This window comes from Rhododendron vialii, chromosome 9a, assembly GCF_030253575.1.
Source record: "Rhododendron vialii isolate Sample 1 chromosome 9a, ASM3025357v1".
In the NCBI taxonomy this organism is placed as follows: Eukaryota; Viridiplantae; Streptophyta; class Magnoliopsida; order Ericales; family Ericaceae; genus Rhododendron; species Rhododendron vialii.
Genome location: NC_080565.1, coordinates 28412392 through 28435657, shown reverse-complemented (window position 1 = coordinate 28435657; position 23266 = coordinate 28412392). Strand labels below are relative to the sequence as shown.

At 39.8% G+C, this 23266-nt stretch overlaps 3 protein-coding genes across 3 annotated transcripts; 1 reads left to right on the top strand and 2 right to left on the bottom strand.

The window, feature by feature from the left end:
• Nucleotides 1-777: 777 nt before the first annotated feature.
• On the top strand, nucleotides 778-13448 carry LOC131301718 (ATP-dependent RNA helicase DEAH13-like). Its single transcript, XM_058328107.1, has 13 exons — nucleotides 778-835; nucleotides 2039-2150; nucleotides 3192-3267; nucleotides 3356-3430; nucleotides 3514-3563; nucleotides 3673-3733; nucleotides 3820-4203; nucleotides 4380-4625; nucleotides 4729-4953; nucleotides 5067-5180; nucleotides 5299-5553; nucleotides 10266-11309; nucleotides 11839-13448. Exons 1-13 carry the CDS (start codon nucleotides 793-795, stop codon nucleotides 13324-13326), a joined length of 4173 nt encoding a protein of 1390 aa, XP_058184090.1. The 5' UTR covers nucleotides 778-792; the 3' UTR covers nucleotides 13327-13448.
• On the bottom strand, nucleotides 13421-14626 carry LOC131301717 (heavy metal-associated isoprenylated plant protein 6). The gene is made up of 3 exons (XM_058328106.1): nucleotides 14423-14626; nucleotides 14197-14278; nucleotides 13421-13891 (listed from the first exon to the last, which is right to left on the bottom strand). The coding sequence occupies exons 1-3, from the start codon at nucleotides 14441-14443 to the stop codon at nucleotides 13656-13658; spliced, it is 339 nt and encodes a 112-aa protein (XP_058184089.1). The 5' UTR covers nucleotides 14444-14626; the 3' UTR covers nucleotides 13421-13655.
• A 510-nt stretch (nucleotides 14627-15136) lies between these two features.
• LOC131301715 (uncharacterized) lies at nucleotides 15137-18857 on the bottom strand. The gene is made up of 3 exons (XM_058328105.1): nucleotides 18327-18857; nucleotides 18007-18088; nucleotides 15137-15543 (listed from the first exon to the last, which is right to left on the bottom strand). The coding sequence occupies exons 1-3, from the start codon at nucleotides 18417-18419 to the stop codon at nucleotides 15431-15433; spliced, it is 288 nt and encodes a 95-aa protein (XP_058184088.1). The 5' UTR covers nucleotides 18420-18857; the 3' UTR covers nucleotides 15137-15430.
• Nucleotides 18858-23266: the final 4409 nt, after the last annotated feature.

Genomic DNA, 23266 nt, shown 5'->3' with positions numbered 1-23266 from the left:
GTTCCAAATGGAGCCTAATAAGTTGAATTATCCAAAAAAAAAAGGAGTTAATCTCAACATTTAAAAAAACTCGGCTCATTTTATAGGATTGATGCGTTTAGAGAGGTCGGCGGCTCGGCTCGTTAAGGACTTGACTCATTTACAAACGAGTCAATCTCGTGAACCTTACACAATTTTTACAAAGTACTATACACCATCTTTGTTTGGGACTTAGGAAAAACGAGGAAAAAGGAAAGAAAAGTGAGCTGAAATGGAAATTGACAGGGAAATTTTACTATTTATGAAATTTGAATTCTTTATTTTTTTTCATCTTTCCCTTCAATCCAAACAATTGGAGGGAAAAAAATTTACTCTCTAACTATCCTTTCTTTTCTCTCATTTTTCCTAAATTCCAAACAAAACTAGCAAGTGGGGTGGAATATAATTGGTGTCTCATGGTGTCTTTCTTACCTCAGAGTAGATTAGATTTAGAGGGTATTTTTTTATATCTCTCAAATTATTCACAATTTTTCTGCTTAGTTCTCGAACTATCAAAATCGTTTACTTTCGTCCTCCAACTATTGAATTGCAACCTATGTGGTCCAAAACCTAACTTCCATTAAGTATTGAAACGGAAAAAACAGTCACGTGACTAGACCATGCCCTAACCTAAGGGCTGTATAGTCATTCCCCTATCAATCCACACACAAAAAACTCTCTCTGTATTCGACCCAGCCAAACCCAAAACACGCAAAGTCCGGAGACCTCGATTGAAGAAGATGAAGGCTTTAGAGGACACTAAGAGTTTGTTAAATGGATGAACGCTTAAGGCGAGGGGACGACAGTAGTTCAAACTGTAAGTTCACACTCACATTTTAAATGGGTTTTCTATTTTGGTGTGGGTGAAAGTTAGGGTTTTTCAAAGTTTAGTTAATTTGTCGTTGTTTATGAAAAATATGCGAATCTGTTCACTGACTGGTGATCGAACTCCCATGTATTTTCGGATTTAATAAGAAAAGTGGTCCCATTTTCAGAATTTTTTTTGCTCGTATGTTGACCTTCTAATGGGGGATGGCTTTCCACACTTGCAAATTGAGTACTCATTTAGAGTGTGGGAAGAGGAAGAGGATGAGGAAGGCATGGCTGAGATGGAGGGAGGTTAGGGGAAGGGAAGAAGAGACCTCACCGGTGGTGGTGTTACTGGTGTACCGTGTACTCTGTTTGTTTTTTCGGTTTGGTCAGGGAAGGATGGGGTGTATGTATACATAAAGCCAAAATGGAGGGAACCCAGATATTGTTTGGTGCCAATTGTAGGATTGAGGGGAATGACATTTATGCCCTTTGATTGGTGGTGGGCTCAGATTTTCCGTTTCAGTAGTTAACAGAAGTAAGGTTTTGGACGACATCGGTTGCAATTCAATAGTTGGAGGATGAACTAAACGATTTTGATAATTTGAGGATTAAAGGTCCGTTCCATAACGATAAAAAAATCGTTATTTTTTAAGAAGGTAATTTCATGTTTAAAAATTATGAGCTTATTAAAATTTAAAAATATATAATATGAATCTTGTTTGAAAGATCTCGATACGAGGTAAAAAAAATAGAAAAAATATTTTTATTTATATTATTTTTGAATTTAAAAATATAAAATAAATTATTTACTTTTTAAGAAAATTTTTGAAACGGCCTTAAGTAGAAAAATGGAAGATAGTTTGAGGGATATAATAATAAAAAACTCTTAGATTTAACGAATAAAAAGCTAACAAAACTATTCTCATTGCCGCCCTCTAATAGAAGTCGACCTGTATAGCCAAAGCGCGAGAAAACCACCCACCGTCACGATACGCTCACGCTTACGCTTTCTAGTACTCCACATGCAGCCGCCGACCATCGCGGCTTCTCGACGGCAATCCCTGGAGAAGACGCCGTCCACTATCACGCACGGACACTGACCGCCGAAACAAGTGAGTGCCGCCGACAACCAAAACAAAAGGTTACGACTTTTTTTCAGGCCAAGTCTGTAACAATACAAACTGTATTGGTTCTTTTTCCTTTTCAGGTTGCTTAAAAGCTTCACCATTGTTGGATTCTCCTTATCCGGAACAAATGGAGCCATTTGTCCACGTTATTGGACAATCTGGGGACTTGGAGCGTGGTGAAGATTTAGGAAGGTGAAATATATATATCTCTATATACATATGTTTATAAGTAATTAACTAATTATGATAAGTTAAAACCTGTCTTACTTCTGAATGTCTTTTGATGGTGTTCCTTATGACGGGTTTGGATCCATTATTTGTTTCATATCTTAAGACTTAAATGTAACCATGGTTACTTGAATCTTTCGATTTGCTTTTCGATTCATGCAAAATTATGCTGTTGAATCAGGAATTGAAGTGACTTGCGCAATTCAATGTGCTCATTTTCAGTATAAGTCATGCATAAAACCATGAAATTGATTACTTGTATTGATATTCATTTTTGTATATATATGTATACATATATAGTGGGAAAAAAAATTGCTTTTATCCACATATTTGTATTTGCACCTCCTTTTTGTTTTAGTGGAATAGTTTAATATATTTCTAGTTAATATATTTTTAATATTAACTCGATTATCTAAGTCATTTTTTTGATGACTTTTTTTTGTTCGATTCTATGAACAGATTCATCTCATTATGGATGAATAAGTCTTGATACTTTATTACATTGCCTTTTATGATGAGGCGAATTCAAAATTGTTCGAATTGTGTAATCGTCAATTAATGACAGTGGTAAACGACCCAAAGCAATTTGATTATAATTCAATTCGTGACGATCATAAGTAGAAAGTTCCTATTCTTCAGTCATTGATTGATTATACATAATCCGAATTAGGTTCTTTTTACAAACTTGATGTTGATAAATCCGCGAGTCTAGAAATTCAATCTATACAATTTTGTTTAGTTAATATTTATGGCACTTTAATCGGTATCTGTGTAGTATATATGTACCTTCATAAATAAAATTATGTTGAATATTAAACAAATTGAATCTTACTATTCACAATTCACTATTTTTAGCACAATGATTCACAATTTGATTCGCGTTGACATCACTAGAAAGCACATGACTTTGGAGATCTGTTGGAAATATATGCCACTATTCTCCTTTTCTTATTTTAAAGTTTATATGTGGTTAAATAAAACTTGTTCCTTTCCTGCATCTCATAGTGGGAAAGGTGGGGGTGATAGCAATGCAATCATCTTGCGAGGAAAGAGAAGAAATAAAACGAAAGGCAACAGTCAGGTATACGAAGCAACATGTCTGTATTTTATTAGATCCGCAATTTTTGAATATCCTATATGAGCTCGGTTGTTTGAATATCGTTGTATAGGTGCATGAACAACTTAGGACCAAGAAAAACCTGACGTTGACAAAATGTCAGAAAAGAAAGCTGAATAAGATAGCGGTTTGTGTGCTTGTGCAACTTCAGACTGTTTTTATTTTGTTTTGTGTGTATCAAACTCGGAATGATTCTCTTTTTATGCCCAGGAGGAGAAGGAGAAAGCACTTCTCTTATCGAAAAGCATCGAGACCTTGGAGTATGCCCCTAGTGTGGTCTATTTAAATATTTAGTTTCCAGCGGAGTTCATTTTTCCCATCAGTTCCATTAATGTTTTATTGGATATATCAGGTGATTTATATTTGCAGGAAATATAAAATTCAGGATGATGCATACTCACTGATGTGGTCTTCACGAAACCTTAGTCAGGTGAGTGTAGTGGTTATTGTGCTTCTCTTTTAGCATTAGAAGACTTCGCTTGAGTAACTTCTGTGATTGTACCTTGCCATTTGTAGGTTGAAACTGTGCGTGAAAGACGTAGAAGGGCAGTGCAACTCTCTAAAGTGGGTTTAGCAATGCCTCATAGTGATCAACCTTTAAAGAGAAAGGCTGCTGTCAGTTTTTCCTGTGAAATTGAACCTGATTCTCAGTCTACAAAAGGCATCGACGAGAATAACTTTTGGCAGCCCATGACAGTCATATCTGAAATTCCTACTCCTTTGGGATCTTCCAAAGAATCATTTTCTAGCTTTGGACTTGGTGCAGTTGATGGATATGGAGCTACCATTCCAGCTAAGGAAGTTGCCAACAGAACTAATGACAGTTGCGTTCGAGACGATGCTCAGGATTCTTTCCCCACCACATTCAACAGTGAGAGGAGGGAGATTAGCAAACCAATGGTATGCTTCATACTTGGATTGTAGAAAGATCTTGTATTTACTATTTTCCAGATGTTAATGGCTGGATGTGGAGGAATACTTCATTTGTTCGTAATAGGACTCTGCGTATTCGTTTCTTGTATATGATATGCATAGTCTTGTTGCATAATGGTGTGTTGTGGCTTCTTGTGAGACAGGATCGGGGAGTTGAAAGTCCGAAAATGCATATCAACAATGCAACCAACCTGGCAGATTGTCCTCCACAGAGAGGTCTAACTGCTCCAGTTGTAGTGCATGTATCAAGAAAAAAAGAGGTTGAGAACAAGAGGAAGGATCTTCCAATCGTCATGTGGGAGCAGGAGATCATGGAAGCTATAAATGAAAATAGTACGGTTATTATTTGTGGGAAGACAGGTTGTGGTAAGACCACTCAAGTTCCGCAGGTAACGTAGTTGGGATGCTGGCTGTAAACCTTTTACGGGATTTCAGTAGTAACTTTCACTGTGGTGATGGTCTTGAACTTGTGCTTTCTTTTTGGTCTTCTAGTTCCTTTATGAAGCTGGCTTTGGTTCAGACCAGTCTAGGAGTGGTATTATTGGTGTTACCCAACCACGCCGTATTGCTGCCTATAACACTGCCGAGCGGGTGGCAGATGAGCTTGGTCTTTGTCAAGGCAAGGAGGTTGGCTATCAAGTTAGGCATGACCGCAGGATTGGAGACAGTTGCTCCATCAAGTTTATGACTGATGGAATTTTGCTACGAGAACTACAGGTTAGCTATCTACTCGCATGCAAACAAAAAAAAAAAATCTGCTTTTGCTATTTCCACAAAATAGACTGTTGTTCATACTTTCCTTCTTTTTTTCTTTTCTTTTTTCAATTCAGAGTGATGTCTTATTGAAGAAGTCCTCGATCATAATTTTAGATGAGGCTCATGAGAGAAGCTTGAACACTGACATACTTATTGGAATGCTTTCCCGTGTTATAAAACTTCGCCAGGTGAGAGTGTGGAGTATATTATTGGTTGAAGAGTTCATAGTTTGTCTCTTCTATTGTTACATCTCCTTTCTTTTTCAGCTTTTCTCGTGTGAGATTTTGATATTGTGATTGATCACAGGATGTATATGAAGAGCAGCAGCGTAAGGTCTTTTCAGGACAAATAATTAGCCCTGAAAATAGGGTCTCTCCACTGAAACTGGTGCTGATGAGTGCCACCTTGCGAGTTGAAGACTTTGTTTCTGGAAGAGGTATATTTGATAATCCCCCACCTGTAATTGAAATTCCTACCCGGCAATATCCAGTAACTATCATCTTCTCAAAGCGGACAGAGATTGTGGATTATGTTGGCCAAGCCTATAAGAAGGTCTTGTCTGTTGTAACGAACGCTATGAATGCAAGCTAAGAACGAGAAATTGAAAACTAAACAAGAAATCACAAAGACACAAGATGTACGTGGTTCCCCAAGATGGGTACGTCCACGGGCGAGGAGAGAGAGGATTCACTAACCAACGTGAAGAAGAGATACAAAGAGCCGGCTATAATCCGTAACTCTAGAAAGGCCACAATATGAAAGCCCAAAAGATAATTCCTAGAAGTCCCCCAAAAGCCCTATTTATAATAGGCTACAAAAACGGGAACAAGATAATTAACCAATGTGGGACTAAAGAATACAAGGCATTCCTAACAATTCTCCACCTTGACTTGAATTCCACTGAACCAAATCACCAAATATAGCTATCCCCTTCTAACCTCTCACTCGCCAAATGCCCCCGAGGGGCGATCAACTGCAAATACCAAGCAAGCCCAAGCAATGCTTGAACTTGGCAACCGGAACCGGTTTAGTCAACATATCTGCTGGGTTATCTGCCGTACCCACTTTCTTCACCTCAACTTGCTTCTGTGAGATGATATCCCGAACGAAGTGATACCTGACATCGATATGCTTAGTCCTCTCATGATACATCAGATTTTTAGTCAAATGTATAGCACTCTGCGAATCACAAAATACTGAACTCACACCCTGTGCAAGACCAAGCTCACAAAGCAAACCTATCATCCACAATGCCTCCTTCACAGCTTCAGCAATGGCCATATACTCCGCTTCTGTTGTAGACAGCGCAACTGTAGCCTGTAAAGTAGCTTTCCAACTAATGGCACTTCCGGACAGAGTAAAGACATAACCTGTCAGAGACCTCCTCTTATCGTGGTCACCGGCAAAATCCGAATCAACATAACCAACAGCATGATCACCAGAATTGACAATCCCAAACAATAGACCAACACCTGCAGTTCCGCACAAATACCGTAGTATCCATTTCACAGCCTCCCAATGTGCCTTTCCTGGACGCCCCATATAACGACTAACGACACTAACTGCATGTGAAATATCAGGACGAGTACATACCATGGCGTACATAAGGCTCCCAACTGCGCACGAATATGGAACCTGAGACATATACTTCTCCTCATCCTCCGACTGTGGTGACAACTCAGCTGAAAGTCGAAAGTGTGCTGCCAAAGGGGTACTGACTGGCTTCGAGTTCTGCATGGCAAAGCGCTCAAGTACTTTAAGAACATAAGACTTCTGATTCAAAAATAATTTGCCAGCTACTCGATCTCTGCAAATCTCCATACCCAAAATACGTTTTGCCGCACCCAAATCTTTCATCTCAAATTCACCACCTAACTGTTGTTTCAACCTGTTGATTTCTGACACACTCTTGGCAGCAATAAGCATATCATCAACATACAACAGTAGATAAACAAATGAACCATCTGGAAGTTTTCGAAAATATACACAACTGTCATACTCACTCCTAGAATATGACTGGCTTATCATAAAAGTATCAAACCGCTTATACCACTGCCTAGGGGATTGTTTGAGGCCATACAAAGACTTACGAAGTAAACAAACGTGATCCTCCTTACCAGAAACAACAAATCCCTCAGGCTGACGCATATAAATCTGTTCCTCAAGCTCGCCATGCAAAAACGCAGTTTTGACATCAAGTTGCTCTAACTCAAGATCATAACATGCAACAATAGCAAGTAAAGTGCGAATGGAACTATGTTTTACAACTGGTGAAAATACCTCATTGTAGTCAACACCCTCCTTCTGGCTGTATCCTTTCGCCACTAGCCGAGCTTTAAACCGAGCGTCTTCTACCCCTGGAATACCTGGTTTGCGCTTGAAGATCCACTTGCATCCAACAATCCTCTTCCCTTTCAGCGGTTCTACTAACTCCCATGTCTGATTCTTCTGAAGAGACTCAATCTCCTCATTCATAGCAACAAACCACTGTGCAGACTCAGCGCTCAAAATAGCTTCCGTATAGCTTGAAGGCTCCTCATACTCAACTGTTTCAGCAACTGATAAAGCATAGGCCACCATCTCAGAATAAGCCGAATACCTTTCAGGAGGTCGAATCTCCCTCCTTGGCCTATCTTTAGCAATAGTGCGTGGTTGCTCAACTAATGCATCAACCTCTGTGTCTGAACTCTTGAACTCCTCTTCAATTGGCTTCTCAATGTGCTTCTTCCCTGAGTCGGAAGATTCACCCAAAAACTCCACCTGCTTTGGAACACTATGTTCTTGAACTGTATCATCAACCTGCTTAGACCCCTTAATTAGATAATTTTCATCAAAAGTCACATCCCTACTGATCAAAAACTTCAAATCATCAGAGCACCATAACCTGTACCCTTTGACACCTGCTGCATAACCCAAGAAAATACACTTCTTGGCCCGTGGCTCCAGTTTACCTTCATTCACATGAGCGTAAGCTGGACACCCAAAAACACGCAACACAGAATAATCAGCCGGATGACCTGACCATACCTCAAACGGAGTCTTACACTCAATAGCAGTCGACGGAGACCTGTTCACCAAATAGCATGTTGTGGAAACGGCTTCAGCCCAAAATTCTTTGCCCAATCCGGAATTGGACAACATACAACGTGCCTTCTCCAAAAGAGTCCTGTTCATTCGTTCAGCCACACCATTTTGCTGAGGGGTTTTTCTCACTGTGTGATGCCTCACAATGCCCTCATCACTACAAAATCTATCAAACTCGCCAAGACAAAACTCCATACCATTATCAGTTCGCAAACGTTTTATTTTCTTACCAGTCTGATTCTCAATCAAAGTTTTAAACTGTTTGAATGTATTAAAGGCGTCACTCTTATGTTTCAACATATACACCCAAACTTTACGAGAGAAATCATCGATAATACTCATAAAATATCGAAAACCACCTTTAGAAGTTACCTCTGCGGGACCCCAAAGATCCGAGTGAAAATAATCCACCGTGCCTTTGGTGCGATGAACAGCTGTACTGAATTTTACCCTGCACTGCTTGCCGTAGACACAATGCTCACAGAAATCCAGTTTCTCAATTTTCTGGCCACATAGCAAACCCTGTTTGCTCAAAACTGTCATCCCCCTCTCGCTCATATGCCCAAGGCGCATATGCCACAAACGAGTCAAGTTTGAATCTGAAACCTTGGATGAAGCAACCGTTGCTGCAGCACCTAAAACTGTACTGCCCTGGAGTGTATAAAGGTTACCACGCTTTTGACCCTTCATCAGTACTAATGCACCCCTTGAGACTTTCAAAACTCCACCTTCACCGAGGAATTTGCAACCATGAGAATCAAGAGCACCCAGGGATATAAGATTTTTCTTCAAATCCGGAACATGTCGAACCTCAGATAAAGTCCTAACAATACCATCATGCATCCTAAGCTGAATCGTTCCTGAACCAACAGTCTTACAGGCCATGTTGTTGCCCATCAAAACTGTACCACCATTGACCGCCTCATAAGTAGAAAACCACTCTCTATGCGGACACATATGGTATGAACATCCAGAATCTAGAACCCACTCGGTATTAGAGCGAGAATTGCCCTCTGTAACTGATAACACATTATCTGACTCATCTGAACTTTCAGCAATTCCAGCAATTACTTTACCCCCTTTCTGGTCTTCTTTTTCCTTCTCCTTGAGTTTTAAACAGTCACTTTTCCAGTGCCCGGGTTTCTTGCAATAATTGCACTTTCCCTTCTTCTTACCTGATGATCTGGATCTTCCCCTATTACTCGACTCCACCCTTTCTGTTGTTCTTCCCCTAACAAACAAACCCTCCGCATGTGCATCACCCTCACCTGACACTTTTTTCCTCAATTCTTTCGAATATAGGCTGGCCTTAACATCCTCCATGGATATCGTGTCTTTGCCATACAATAGGGTTGTAACAAAGTGCTCATACGAAAGTGGTAAAGAACATAGCAAAATTAGGGCTTGGTCCTCATCCTCAATTTTACTATCAATATTTTTCAGATCCATAATAATACGGTTGAACTCGTCTAAATGATCTTTAACAGGTATACCTTCTCGCATACGAAACGTATAAAGACGTTGTTTGAGATATAACCTGTTGGTGAGCGACTTCGTCATATATATGCCTTCCAACTTCAGCCAAATTCCTGCTGCTGAAGTTTCTTCTTCCACCTCGCGAAGAACGTCATCTGCCAGACTCAACTGAATAGAACTCAGAGCTTTGGCATCCTTATCATCCCAATCTTCCTCTTTGATTCCAGAACTAGTCTTGCCTAACAAAACCTTGTGCAATCCTTGTTGGGTTAGCAGAGCCTTCATCTTTACTCTCCAAAGACTGAAACTGCTGCTCTGCCCATCAAACTTCGCAATCTCAAATTTAGCCGCCATAGCCACAATCGGAAACGAAACCCTAGTTTTTGCAACCTAAGGCTCTGATACCAGTTTGTTGTAACGAACGCTATGAATGCAAGCTAAGAACGAGAAATTGAAAACTAAACAAGAAATCACAAAGACACAAGATGTACGTGGTTCCCCAAGATGGGTACGTCCACGGGCGAGGAGAGAGAGGATTCACTAACCAACGTGAAGAAGAGATACAAAGAGCCGGCTATAATCCGTAACTCTAGAAAGGCCACAATATGAAAGCCCAAAAGATAATTCCTAGAAGTCCCCCAAAAGCCCTATTTATAATAGGCTACAAAAACGGGAACAAGATAATTAACCAATGTGGGACTAAAGAATACAAGGCATTCCTAACATTGTCAATTCACAAGGGACTGCCACCTGGTGGCATACTTGTCTTTGTAACTGGTCAGAAAGAAGTAGAGGACTTGTGCCGGATGCTGAGGAAAGCTTCAAAGGAAATAGTTGAGAATAGCTCTGAAATAAATATGGAGAAAGAGGTTTCTGCAGTCTCGGCAGAGAATGACATCGGGGAAAATGATATGAGTGAAGTTAGTGAAGCATTTGAGATGCACGGAAATTCATGCTACAACCAAACTGATAGGTTTAGTTCTTATGATGACAATCATGATGATTTAGATGATATTGAGTCAGATTTTTCTGATGATCTGAGGCCAGAGAGTGATTTGGAAGGAGCTGATGATGTCGAGTTATTGAACCAAAGGGCAGTAAGTGATTTGGAAGAAGCTGATGATGTCGAGTTATTGAACCAGAAAATGGAGAATAGAAATGATCTCTCAGAATTCTTTGGTGAGGAAGGGAGCCTTGCTTTATTGAAGGCTTCATTCGAGGTCTTGGCCAGAAAAACTACCTTGTCTCCTGAATCTGACAACAAGCAGGTTGTTCCTTCGACTCCAGAAGGATGCTCAAACCAGCCCATTCCAATTGTGGGGGAGAAAAGGGGTGGAGCTGGTCTCTGTACTGGTGCAATGTGTGTTCTTCCCCTTTATGCCAAGCTTTCTGAATCATCTCAGCATCTTGTGTTTAAAGAGATCAAGGAAGGAGAACGCCTAGTTGTTGTTGCCACTAATGTGGCTGAAACCTCTTTAACCATACCAGGTATAAAATATGTGGTCGACACTGGAAGAGAAAAGGTTAAGAAATATAACTCCTCTAATGGCATGGAAACATATGAAGTACAATGGATAAGCAAGGCATCTGCTGCTCAACGCACAGGAAGAGCTGGAAGAACAGGACCTGGCCGCTGTTATCGCCTCTACTCTTCCGCAGTTTTTAACAACATTTTTCCTGACTTCTCAATTGCCGAGATATTAAGAGTATCTCTTGATGGCGTTGTCCTCCTTGTGAAATCCATGGGTGTTCCCGAGGTAATTTGCTTATGTATCTGATGTCGTCCTTGTAATATAAAAGATTGTCTTGTTTAAGTTGGCCTTTGTTGAGATTGATTGCTTCAGGCAATCCGCATTTTCTGCTGGATAACATTGATGTTCGAGTGTTTTCCTCTACACACCTAGTTCATAATTTACCATTTTCCTCTTCTGTGTTTAATCAGCCATATGGTCAATAGCATGGCTTAAATAGTTAGATTGGGTGATAGCATGCCTGAACCTGTTGAGTCTCTCATCTTGTGTGTGCAAATCATGCTTAGTCTTTGCCTTTTTGGTTGCGAACGATAGATGTCATTTGGTTAAATGAGCATATGCAACCCTTCGCTTTATCTTTTTCTGTTGTGTGAAGATGCTGTTAAAGCTGCCACTACCAAACTAAAACTTCATACCCGCTGTTAAATCATGTTTTCTTATCTCTTAAAGAAAACAACCCTGATAATTTTTCTAATGAGTACATTGACACTATTTTATGTTGACATTTATCTTTTACGTTTCGCCCGTATTCTAGGTTTCAAAGTTCCCATTTCCTACTCCTCCTGAGGCTACTGCCTTGTCTGAAGCAGAGCGTTGCTTAACAACTCTTGAAGCATTTGATAGCAAGGGGAGACTGACATCGCTAGGGAAGGCTATGGCAGAGTATCCCATCAGTCCTCGTCACTCACGGATGCTCCTTACAGTTATCCAAATCATGCGCAAGGTGAAAAGAAGTGATCGGGCGAATCTTGTTCTAGGATACGCAGTGGCAGCAGCGGCATCTTTGAGCTTGTCAAACCCTTTCGCAATGCAGTTTGAGGGAGGCGACACAGATACCGATGGCTTGAAGCAGGATGTGGAGTCTGGCTCCGGAGATAGCAAGAAAACTAGAGACAAGGAAGAAAAGTTGAAAAAAAAGGAGCTAAAAGAATCTGCTAAAGTGTCTTGTGCAAAATTTTCTAATCCCAGCAGTGATGTTTTGACCATAGCTTATGCTTTGCAGTGCTTTGAACTTTCTCTAAGCCGAGTGGAATTCTGCAAGGAACACGCTTTACACCTGAAAACAATGAAGGAAATGGCCAATCTGAGAGAGCAGCTACTTCGCCAAGTGTTTAAACGAAGCTTTTGTGGTCTGCAACAGGAATTTTCATGGACTCATGGTACTATCAAAGACGTAAAACTTGCTTGGAGGGTTTCCTCCGACAAGCATCCTCTTCGACCAGAGGAGGAGGAGCTCTTGGGCAAAGCTATATGTGCCAGTTGGGCTGATAGGGTTGCCAAACGCATTGGAAGAGTTTCAGCATCAGAGGAAGACAGAAAAGTTCATGCAACTCGCTATCAGGCTTGCATGGTTAGAGAAACAGTTTTCCTCCATAGGCGGTCATCTCTCTCTAAGTCTGCCCCAGAATTCTTGGTGTACAGTGAACTGCTATATACAAAACGACCATTCATACTCGGAGCAACAAGCGTGAAAGCCGATTGGCTTGTCAAGTATGCTAAGTCCTTGTGCTGTTTCTCTGCCCCACTCGCAGATCGCAAACCTTATTATGATCCCGAGTTGGACCAAGTTTTCCGTTGGGTCGTTCCGACTTTTGGCCCTCATCGGTGGCAGCTCCCATTGCATGGTGAACCTATCGAAAATGATTCTCACAGAGTAGCTGTATTTGCTGCTGCTTTGCTTGAAGGCCATGTGTTGCCATGCTTAATATCTGTGGGGAAGTTCCTGGCAGCCTCACCTGCCAGCATTTTGAGGCCAGAGGCATTAGGTCAAAGAAGGGTTGGGAATCTTCTAATTAAGTTACAGACCAGGTTGAGAATTATTGACAGCTGTGCCATGTTAAGAGAGGCTTGGGATGAGAATCCTTGGGAATTGCATTCGGAAATTCTAGACTGGTTTCAGTTGGGTTTTCGTGATCAATTTGAAGATCTTTGGGCCAAAATGCATCATGAGGTTCTTTTAGACTCTAAAGAACGTTTCCCCAAAAGGATCAAGAGAGCAAGAAAGGAGAATAAACTAAGCTAGTGAACACTGAACAGGAGAGGCCTATGTAACTTATTTTTCCTTTTTGAATTATCAAGAGAGAGAAAGCTTTGCTTAGGGCACTGAACGTTCAATCTAAATAAGAATCTGTTACTTCGTTCTTATGAATTACTAGTAAGGATCATAAGAAAAAAAAGAGAGCTTTGCTTAGCGCTTTGAAAGTTCAATCTAGGTAAGAATCCACATGTCAATTAAGTTGTGTACAAGTATTTTCCTGTCTAAAGTGTGAAGGTATCCCTAATCATCATATATATGTATCCTTCCAATTTTCCATGGTGTAGTACTGTATTTCATTGGATGTGGGCCGCGGGCTATTGAAATACATGGGCCGTGGGCTGCAGAGAGATACGAGCTATGGGCTGTGGAGAGAAATGGGTTGTGAGCTGTCGCATTTGATCTCCAGTGCCTGCCGACTCTTCTTCTACGTCCAGTATTTCAACCCTGCGTTTCATCTTTTTCCTCATCTTTATAGCAACGTCGGCAGGTCTGAATCTCCCACACACGTACACCCTGTTGTGCTGCTTCTCTATCAGGTGTGTCTCTATTTCTTCAGGTACCCCATTGTTTTGGCACCCAGAAACAAAATGGTTATTCAACAAATGTATATATGCATGAATATTAAAACGTTGCAGTTTGATGTACTAATTCTCGCAATGATGTTGTTATATACTACTTCGTCAAAAGAGATCACGTGCATACGTGTTGGACAGAAAAATGTAATTTCAGTACTCATTTCTGTCGTCGTTATTGATGTGACATCAGAATTTTAAGTTTTCTAAGTTAAATCTCCAACGGTTGTTATTTCAGCACTAGTTTCACCAAGAAAAAAGGAAATAAAAGCAAGATCTTTACCCTTCATGTTGAGAATGATTCTCCTAATTTTCCTGTAACAGCCATTGCAGTCGCAGCTAACCCGCATCACCATGCAGCAATACTGATTTTAACCGAAAAAAACGAAGAAGAAATTAGAACCAAAAGAGTTTCACCTTTGTTTTCCTGAATATGTGCTGTTTGGATAAAAAGAAAGTAACGAGGAGTTGTAGAAAGGTGGTTACTACAAGACGCTTTTGAAACTTGCCTTTATTGGGAATCCAGACATTATGTTGACAACCAACTAAACTCTGAGATTAAGGATTGGTTTGAAAAGGACTTGCGGATATATAAGACAATGAAAAGTTGGTTTCCTTGAACTAATGTTTGGATTGTCATGTGGGAATTCCTTTCCTTCAGTTTGGAATCTGATTCTGTTAATTGGGTTATGCTTTAGTTATTGTGCTCATTTCTTCTGCTCTCTTTTTCCCTTTTGTGTTGCTTGTAATGGTTATAGAGAGTGATCGTCAAGGGACGGGAAGCATCCCTTCTCCATCAAATTTTGGCTTGTAGGAGTATTACTTCATGGGCCATTGACAAGGCACCGTTAACCGAGCATCTCTGTTTCAACAGGGCCGGATAATGTTTCGCAGGTAATCAAGGAATCTCTCTCTCTCTCTCTCTCTCTCTCTCTCTCTCTCTCTCTCTCACACACACACACACACACAATATATATATATTGATCATTGACTCTACGTGTAATTCCCGCCTAGCAGCACATCAAAATATGAGACGTAGAATCTCATGATACCACATACAGGGGTATATTATGTTAAAAGGCCGGGTTTTGGGGGGCTCCACTGGCCGGGTTTTAGGGGCTCGCTAATTCAAAAAAATTTACTCCAATTCTGTTTCCAAATTGCTGAGGACGATGGAGTCTAATTTCCTACCCGTACTGCTGGTAAGAATTGGTCAGAGCACATCTCAAGCAGATTTTTGTTTCTGTCTTCAATTAAAATTCGCACTTTTCGCCCATTGAGAAATACAATCAAGTGTGGAAATGGGATTCATGTGTAATATTTACAAGCACAAACAGCACCTTGGCTTTATTTCACTCAGCTTAATACATATTTTGAGGAGTACCGCTACTACTATGTTTTTGCTGACGTACGTACAATCAGCTACAGGCAGAGTGAAACAGCCGCGTACAATCAGCTACAGGCAGAGTGAAACAGCCGCGTGATCGTTGCAGCTTTGTTCAGTGGCTTCTGGTGCACTACATCGAGCTGCCATGGGGGCGCGCACTTTTACCAATGGTACGAGTAACTGATCTACAAGTGAGTGTTACCTTCTTCTCCAGTACACTCACCTCCACTGACTCCGGTTCACCTGAAAATTAAAGACAAAACTATGATCTCGAAACTCCAATGCAGTTTAACTTAGTTTGTTTGGTACGAGAAATTAATCAATTAAAAGGCTTGCCCCCAACACTAAGAAGGTGCAAGTTTGGATCATGCCAAACATTTGCAATGTTGGGGCCGTTGGAGGCTGTTTATCCAGTCGTTAACTTCAAGGTTTCAAAATTAGTTGACGTGCACATAGACTAGCATGGACATTCGGTTATAAATGGTAAGAAACGTACATTAAATTTTCGTTTTCTTCTGTGAAGACAAAACTGAAAACCCTGCTTGATGCAATGGGTCACAAAGTTGTTTTGATAAATAAAAAATAATAATTATCGAGAACCCATGTGTGCCGAAAACCTATGTGTCTCTGTGTCGAGGAATTTTTTGGCCGTTAAATTTAAAACATAAAAAAAATCACAAAATCGAACGGTTAAAAAACCCATCGGCACAGAGGCACAGAGATTTTCGAAATAGAGGAGATCAGACCCCGGTACACTGAGGTTGAGATCAGTGGCCTGTAACCAACAGTCGAAGTAGTTGGGAAGAGAAGAAAGAATTAATGTTCTACTCCTATTTTGTAAAACCAGAAACAGTTACTAATTGTTTTTTAGTAATTAAATTCTGTTTTCCAAACAGAAAAAACAGGTACAGAAAAATGTTTGCAAACATGGTTCTGGTCCCACGAAGAAGATGACCCGACTGAGGCCATAAATGAGTAAACCGAAGTGACTACCTAGCCCCAAGCAGTCCAGTTGGTTGGTGGATTTGCTCCCTGCACAATCGTTCAAAATTTGATTCTTGAGGTCAGGCTGCAAGAAAATAATTTTCTTATAAATTCTCTAGTCCAGGGTTGGATAGCCTGCATTTGATCGGACCGCAGTCGAGGTCCGCATAAACTAGCTCGGGCACACTAATAGTCAAACCCAAAAAAAAGTGACTACACTGGAAATAAAAAATAAAAAATAAAAAAAAACAAGGCGGTTTAAGGCAACTCAATGAATCCTCCCTCCTCATGGGGGAGGGAATACTTGAAAAGGTGCAAGTAGGATTAGTTGACCTCACCCATTCTGATTTCTCACAGGGACATTTCATATTTGTAGTCAAATTTGCAATTTTGACCCTACAATAAATCTCAAAATTGCCCCAAATTGATATAAATGCATAGAAATCTTATAAGCGGTTTCTTCCCATCGAAAGTTAATCACAAAATGAATGAGGCTATTATGCATCATTTTCAAAATATACCAAGTCTTCGGGGGACCGAGTGTTGCTTAAAACTATAGCTATCAATGTGTATCTACCTTATAATTAACTTGTTAATTTCGTTCATTAACCTGTTAATTTCATTCCCGTTCCTGCCCCTTTTTTGAGGAGACCACAAGGTTTTTGATCTCTAGACTCAATGGATGAGCTTCACAGCTAAAACTAAGGGAAAATGATAGACCAGGACGTGTTTTGATAATTAATATCCGCCAACGACATGCTGAGAATATTTGTTAATGCTGAAAATATTCTTGACAGGTATTAATTATCAAAACACGTCATTGGCCGTCATTTTCTCTAAAACTAATCATAAAAGAAGGCAACCATGCCACCAACAAACTACTCTTTGCCTCTTTGGCAGTAAGGGGAAGGACCCTCTTTGGCAGTAAGGGGAAAGGACCCCTACGGCCCTCTACCCATATCCTTCTTGAAAAGGAATTACCATACCCATAAATCTGATAGTGTTCTGTAAAAGAAAGTACAGTAATTCCAAAAAGATCAAATCAGTTATTATGAAGAGAATCCAATGTGGACTCCATTTGCCAAATAAAGAGAATCTAAACCATCATTAGCCGCACAAAAAAAGTGTTTAAAGGCATGAGAGCTTTCTTAACTTTGGCATCCAAAGGACTAAAAAGTGCTACACGTGACCCCCGAACGCCGGGATCCCAATTGCTACTGAACTCAAAGCTGCTGCAACAGACTTCCGGTCTTATAATTTGGGTGTCCGGGTCCGCTTACACAGATCTCGATTAATCTTGTGGGATTAATTGATGCAATTCTATCGCTCACTTGAGGGAGGTTCAAATCAAAGGCACATTAGACCTCTATATGAACTGGTCCCATTGAAATTGATAGCAACTAAAAAGTTTCGAGCTTAAATGCATAAGAGGGAATAAGCTCCTAAGTTCCAAGGACCAGCAGACCAACCCTCGGTTCCTTTGTTGCAATTTGTATGGCCAACTTTTAGCTGCTTCTTTTTCTTTCTTTTTTTTGTAAAATCAACTTTTTGGAAAAACTAAAATTCCCAATTAAGTTTCATTTAATCGATTAGCTTCCGTTTTTTAGCAATCAATATGACAAATTGACAATATCCAGCAAAATACCCATCTCAATCAACTTTTAAATTGGCAAATTGGACAAAGGCTACAAGTCTACAAAGAGGGGGGAAAAAAAAGCTTACATTTCATTCTGGAAATAATGTCGGCCACCCTTTGCTGACATTTTGCGCACCGGAAGTCCGCTAGAAGAACAATTTCATGGACCTGCAATTAGAACCCACCACCAAAGGGGGAATGAGCACAGCAGTGGAACTGCATAGCAAAAAGGCACTAGAGACAGGAAAATTATCCAATTCCAGTACTATAAAGAGCCAGTGGTCACGAGATGGTGCTCCCGTACTACTAAATAATTTTCCGAGCATAAATTAACACTTGCGTGAAGAATAACCCCACGAAATCTGATCAAAAAAAAAAAGAATAACCCCACGAAAGAGAGACTAACCAGAGGCATGGTTAAGGATTCGACCGAGGCGAGGCTAGACCGAGAAAGAAGCAAGCTACTATTTGACACCTTTTTCCACCCAGGAATTGCCATGGCTGTTCTGCAGTTAGAGAAGAAGCCTTCATACAGAGCAGTGAAGTGCTACCGGATCAAGCTTCACCTTGCAGGCAGGCGAGAGAGAGAGAGAGAGTGATATACCAACAGCAGCTTGTGCTACATTTGATGGGGTAATCCCATCTCTTTGAGATGCTTCATAGGTTGGACAACAAAGAGATCGGAGATATGACGGATTGACGAGTTAAATTAAAACAGCATATTTTAGTAACAACAAAAGGGGGAGAAGGTCGTTGTCGTGTGCTATGTTGAAAAAGATGCTCCATTCACTGATAAGGCAGCCCCACCACCAACCTTTTTTCCCCTGTTCCGATTTGTCAAAGTGTAAAGATTATTGCATTGTTGTTGCTTACAAGATTAAGCATACTCTCTCTGTGTCTAGGAAAAATCCAGAGCCGGGTGGGTACCACGTGGTGCCCGTTGGGCGCATCCGAGCCATCTAATACGGTTTTTGACGGCTCGAAATTGGAGAGAAAAAAAAAGAGAAAGTATTGGAGTGAGAGGAGAGAGAGGATTTCAATCCGAGTCATCCAAAAGTATGCTGAGCAGGTACCACATGAGATATATGCACTCGGCACCAAAAAATTTCTCCTTAGTCTAATTCTATGTTCCAATAATCATATCTCGTGAGCCGATAGTTAAAAGACCCGAAAAGTAGTCGAGGTATGCATTCCATGCGTTCGATGACCCAGACACTAGGAATGACAACAGGACGAGACAGGTTTTTGTGTACCCCGACCCGAATATTATTACACGGTCCCGACTGGGTATTTTGTGGGTACCCCCGTTCCCGCCCCAATTGGAAAACGGGTTTACCCGCCCCGCCCAGTAAGAAATTAATTTTTTTTTGGTAATCTAAAAACAAAATAAAAGAAATTAATTATAAAAGAAGTGATAGTTTCGTATAATGGTGAAAATATAAAATTAAGAATATAAGATTTTTTAGTATAATGATAATAATATTAGGGTAAAAATGGTAAATTTTAAGTATAATGATAATAATATTAGGGTAAAAATGTTAAATTTTACTAAGTATAATGATAATGAAATTAGGATAAAAGTATAATTATATATATAAATATATGTCGGGAAGGGTTCGGGGCGGGTATTTTGGGGCTGGTTTAGGGGAGAGGTACTTCCACCCCGAACCCGGTCAGGTTTTAGAATTTTAACCCCAACCCTATACCCAAAAATGATTTGGAAAACCCGCCCTATTCGGAGTGGGGCGGGTCTGATTGTCATCCCTACCAGACACTTCAATTAACAAAAATAGTTTGATCTTTAGGCTCAAGCATACATGTTCTCTATCTATTTTTTCTAAAGGTCTCCGCTTGGCTCCTCTGCAAGCTTTAGGATTACTAAAAGTCCAAGTTCAATTATTCTGAATATTAAGATAAATCTACTATGAATGAGACCTTGTGTGCCAAACATAGGGAATTTCTGCTTCAGAGAATGTCAAAATTCTTATCCCGCATGCTGGAATATGATGAGGTAAGTAAGTAATTTTTTAAAAGAGATGATGAGGTAAGAAAGCTCATGTATAGAAGTCACCTATGGGCGATGAACGTCAAACACGAGTTGGTTTTATGCGAGTTTGAACCGATTATAAATGGGTTGAGCGTTCATTGAGTTATTAACATATATATTAATTAATTATATAATCATTTCTCATACTCAACCCGTTGTGACCTGTCATGATATTTAATGAAAAGGCTGACAAGAGAAGTGTACGTAAGCGCGTGAATTGACAAAAAAACTTCTTTGACTTGGTCTTCCCATGCCCATGCCCAGCATCTTGACACGGGCCTAAAGTTGATTGGCACTGCTCTGCTTAAGCCCAATCCTATAGTATTTTTCAGATGAAGCTAGTTGTACAAAATCATTAATCATACGTCTACAAAACGAGATTTGGATGATCTATGGAGTTGTAAAATCCCAACTGCAAATGCTAGCCATGGCCTCAGCCTTCTTATCAGTTGCTTCCCATCCTCCTAGTGAATCCGTCCTATTCGGCAGCACCTGCCGCAATATGCAAGCCACAACTCTAAAATTTGTACTCACTTTTAGAAAGATACTTGTAAAGCACGTGCTCTTTTGGAATTTCAGTAACAATAACATAGAGAAACTGTGGTCCTTTGTTTCTTCAACTGGAATTTCTTGACGTTTTTTCCAATAAATGTGATGTATGGAATCCAGATTCGAGGATTCAAAATTTCAGGGCTTGTTCGTTTTGAGATTTTAGTTTTGAGATTTTGGATAATAAGTAGAGAGAAATAGATAAAGATATGATAGTAATAATTAAGAGAATTTATTGAAGACCGTGTGCACAGAGAAAGAGAGAGTCCCAAATCCCAAAATCCTGATGAGTGATGAGCAAGTGAATTGGGCCTAATGACTTGACCACACATGGTGCAAACAATTGCCAAACTTGAGTTGGGCCCGATGAGAGTTGTGAACTTTCAGCCCACCTAAGTCTTTCCAAACTAGTACTGTACTCAGTTTTTGGGCCTAACGAAACATGAACTCCCCGGCTTATGAGTTTAAGTGGAAGTAAATTGCCTTCAAATTTGCAGTAACAAAGGGTTGGAAGGGAATATATATATATATATACACACATACCACAGATTCAGTGAGGGATCTCTTACCAGTTTACCGTGTGGACCTCCCCTTTCCCGATCGAATTGTGACGATCCGAGCTGCTCAATGTGTTCATAACGTGATTTTAAGGGTACCCGCGAGAAATCAGCAAAAAAAATGATCGGAAAGGGCTTGATCCGAGCAGTTTTTTACTGAACCGTTCAATAAAAAACTGCTCAGATCAAGCCTTTCCCGATCATTTTTTTTGCTGATTTCTTGCGAGTACCCTTAAAATCACGTTCTGATTACTTTGAGCGGCTCGGATCGTCCCAATTCGATCGAAAAATGGGAGTCCCGCACGGTAAGCCCGTGCGGGATCCCTCAAGGGAACCGGACTATATATATATATATATATATATATATATATATATATATATTCAGTCAGTCTCAAATGAGGGAGTCCGCATTTTAACTAAAATGCGGACCTCCTCATTTCTTCCATTTTCCGATCGAATTTCGATGATCCGAGCCGCTCAATGTGTTCAAAACGTGATTTTAAAGGTACCGCATGAAATTGGCAAAAAAAATGATCGGGAAGGGCTTCATCTGAGTAGTTTTTGTTTGAACCGTTTGATAAAAAATAAATAAAAACTGCTCGAATGAAGCCCTTCTCGATCATTTTTTTTGTTGATTTCTCGCAGGTACCTTTAAAATCACGTTCTGAACACATTGAGCGGCTCGGATCATCAAAATTCGATCGGGACAGTGAGGTCCACATTTTATTAAAATGAGATGGTCCTCATAAGAGCCGGACTGTATATATATATATTGACCTTTTAAAAAAATATCAAATTTTAATTGTTGTCTTGACCAATCACATACGAATCAAATTCAAATGACTCGATTGTTTCCATCTGCCTGTACATAATTTTTATCCTCATAATTGCCAATGAAAAAAGTGGAACTCCCTCCGTCCTACTTTAAATGTCCATTAAAGAAATTCGTACATTTTCAAAGGCTAATGATTTTGCCACTCTACTGTTTGTTAATACCGCCCCCCTTTTGTTTTTATTAGGGTGAATCTACTAAAACACCATTGCACTTTATGGTGCTATTTTTTTTTTCTAACTTTCCAAATACAAGGGTGTTTTAGTAAAAGAGGAGTGACATTAACAAATAGGAGAGTGATAAAATCAACTGCCTAGACTCCACACACACACACACACACACACACACATATATATATATATATACACAGTCCGGATCCAATGAGGGATCCCGTAAAGCCTTATGGTGCGAGACTCCCCTTTCCGGATCGAATCGCAACGATCCGAGCCACTCAAAGTGTGCAGAACGTGATTTTAAGGGTACCCACGAGAAATTAGCAAAAAAAATGATCGGGAAGGGTTTGATTCGAGCAATTTTTTACTGAACCGTTCAATAAAAAACCGTTCGGATCAAGCCCTTCCCAATCATTTTTTTTGCTGATTTATCGCGAGTACCCTTAAAATCACGTTCTAATCACTTTGAGCGGCTCGGATCGTCGCAATTCGATTGGGAAAGGGGAGTCCCGCACGGTAGCACCGTGCGGGATCCCTCATTGGATCCGGACTGTATATATATATATATATATATATATATATATATATATATATATATATATATATATATATTACACTAATTTGGTGTTAAAATTAAAAAATAATATGTAGAAATATTTTTTGGGAGGTTGGAAAATGTACGAATTTCTTTAAGAGATTCATGCTCCATTTTTGACAAATACACTCTTTTTTGGTCCTCTTGCAATTTAAATCTATAATCTTGTCATTCTAAGTGTGAACGAGTATACAAAAGAATGTCAAATGTGTAAATTAATACAAGGAAGAGCAAAAAAGAAAGGTGTGATTATAAAGAAGTGAATGTGAAAATCGCTGGAAGAAAGAGGACCAATTATTAAATTTAAAGTTGTTATGCCCAAAGTTGTCTTAATAATTACAATTAATGTCTTCCGAAAATGGTCTAATTATTACACTTGATTTGTGGTATAAAAGGAGAAAGCTGTTTTGTGCCCTAGTGATTACTGATTATCCAAATAAAACGTCTAGGAACACAATTTTCAGACACAACTTCAGACATAAATGTTTATATGATACCATGTGCATCAAATGGCTTTGAATATAGTTGTGTTCGAAATTATGTTTTAAAATTGTGTTCGTAGCATTGTTCTTATCCGAAAAAATGGGGTAAAG

What these genes read in the sequence shown, in the direction of transcription:
- LOC131301717 (XM_058328106.1), bottom strand. Translation starts at nt 14,443, where the DNA reads ATGTCTGGATTCCCAATAAAG. An exon ending in TGTCTGGATTCCCAATAAAG is followed by an intron (nt 14,279 to 14,422) that starts GCAAGTTTCAAA and finishes GGTTAAAATCAG; the next exon opens with TATTGCTGCATGGTGATGCG. An exon ending in AATCATTCTCAACATGAAGG is followed by an intron (nt 13,892 to 14,196) that starts GTAAAGATCTTG and finishes GGGTACCTGAAG; the next exon opens with AAATAGAGACACACCTGATA.
- LOC131301718 (XM_058328107.1), top strand. Translation starts at nt 793, where the DNA reads ATGGATGAACGCTTAAGGCGAGGGGACGACAGTAGTTCAAACT. An exon ending in GAAAGCTGAATAAGATAGCG is followed by an intron (nt 3,431 to 3,513) that starts GTTTGTGTGCTT and finishes TTTTATGCCCAG; the next exon opens with GAGGAGAAGGAGAAAGCACT. An exon ending in CTTCACGAAACCTTAGTCAG is followed by an intron (nt 3,734 to 3,819) that starts GTGAGTGTAGTG and finishes TGCCATTTGTAG; the next exon opens with GTTGAAACTGTGCGTGAAAG.
- LOC131301715 (XM_058328105.1), bottom strand. Translation starts at nt 18,419, where the DNA reads ATGGCAATTCCTGGGTGGAAAAAGGTGTCAAATAGTAGCTTGCTTCTT. An exon ending in AATCCTTAACCATGCCTCTG is followed by an intron (nt 18,089 to 18,326) that starts GTTAGTCTCTCT and finishes TTCTAATTGCAG; the next exon opens with GTCCATGAAATTGTTCTTCT. An exon ending in CATTATTTCCAGAATGAAAT is followed by an intron (nt 15,544 to 18,006) that starts GTAAGCTTTTTT and finishes TTTAATTTTCAG; the next exon opens with GTGAACCGGAGTCAGTGGAG.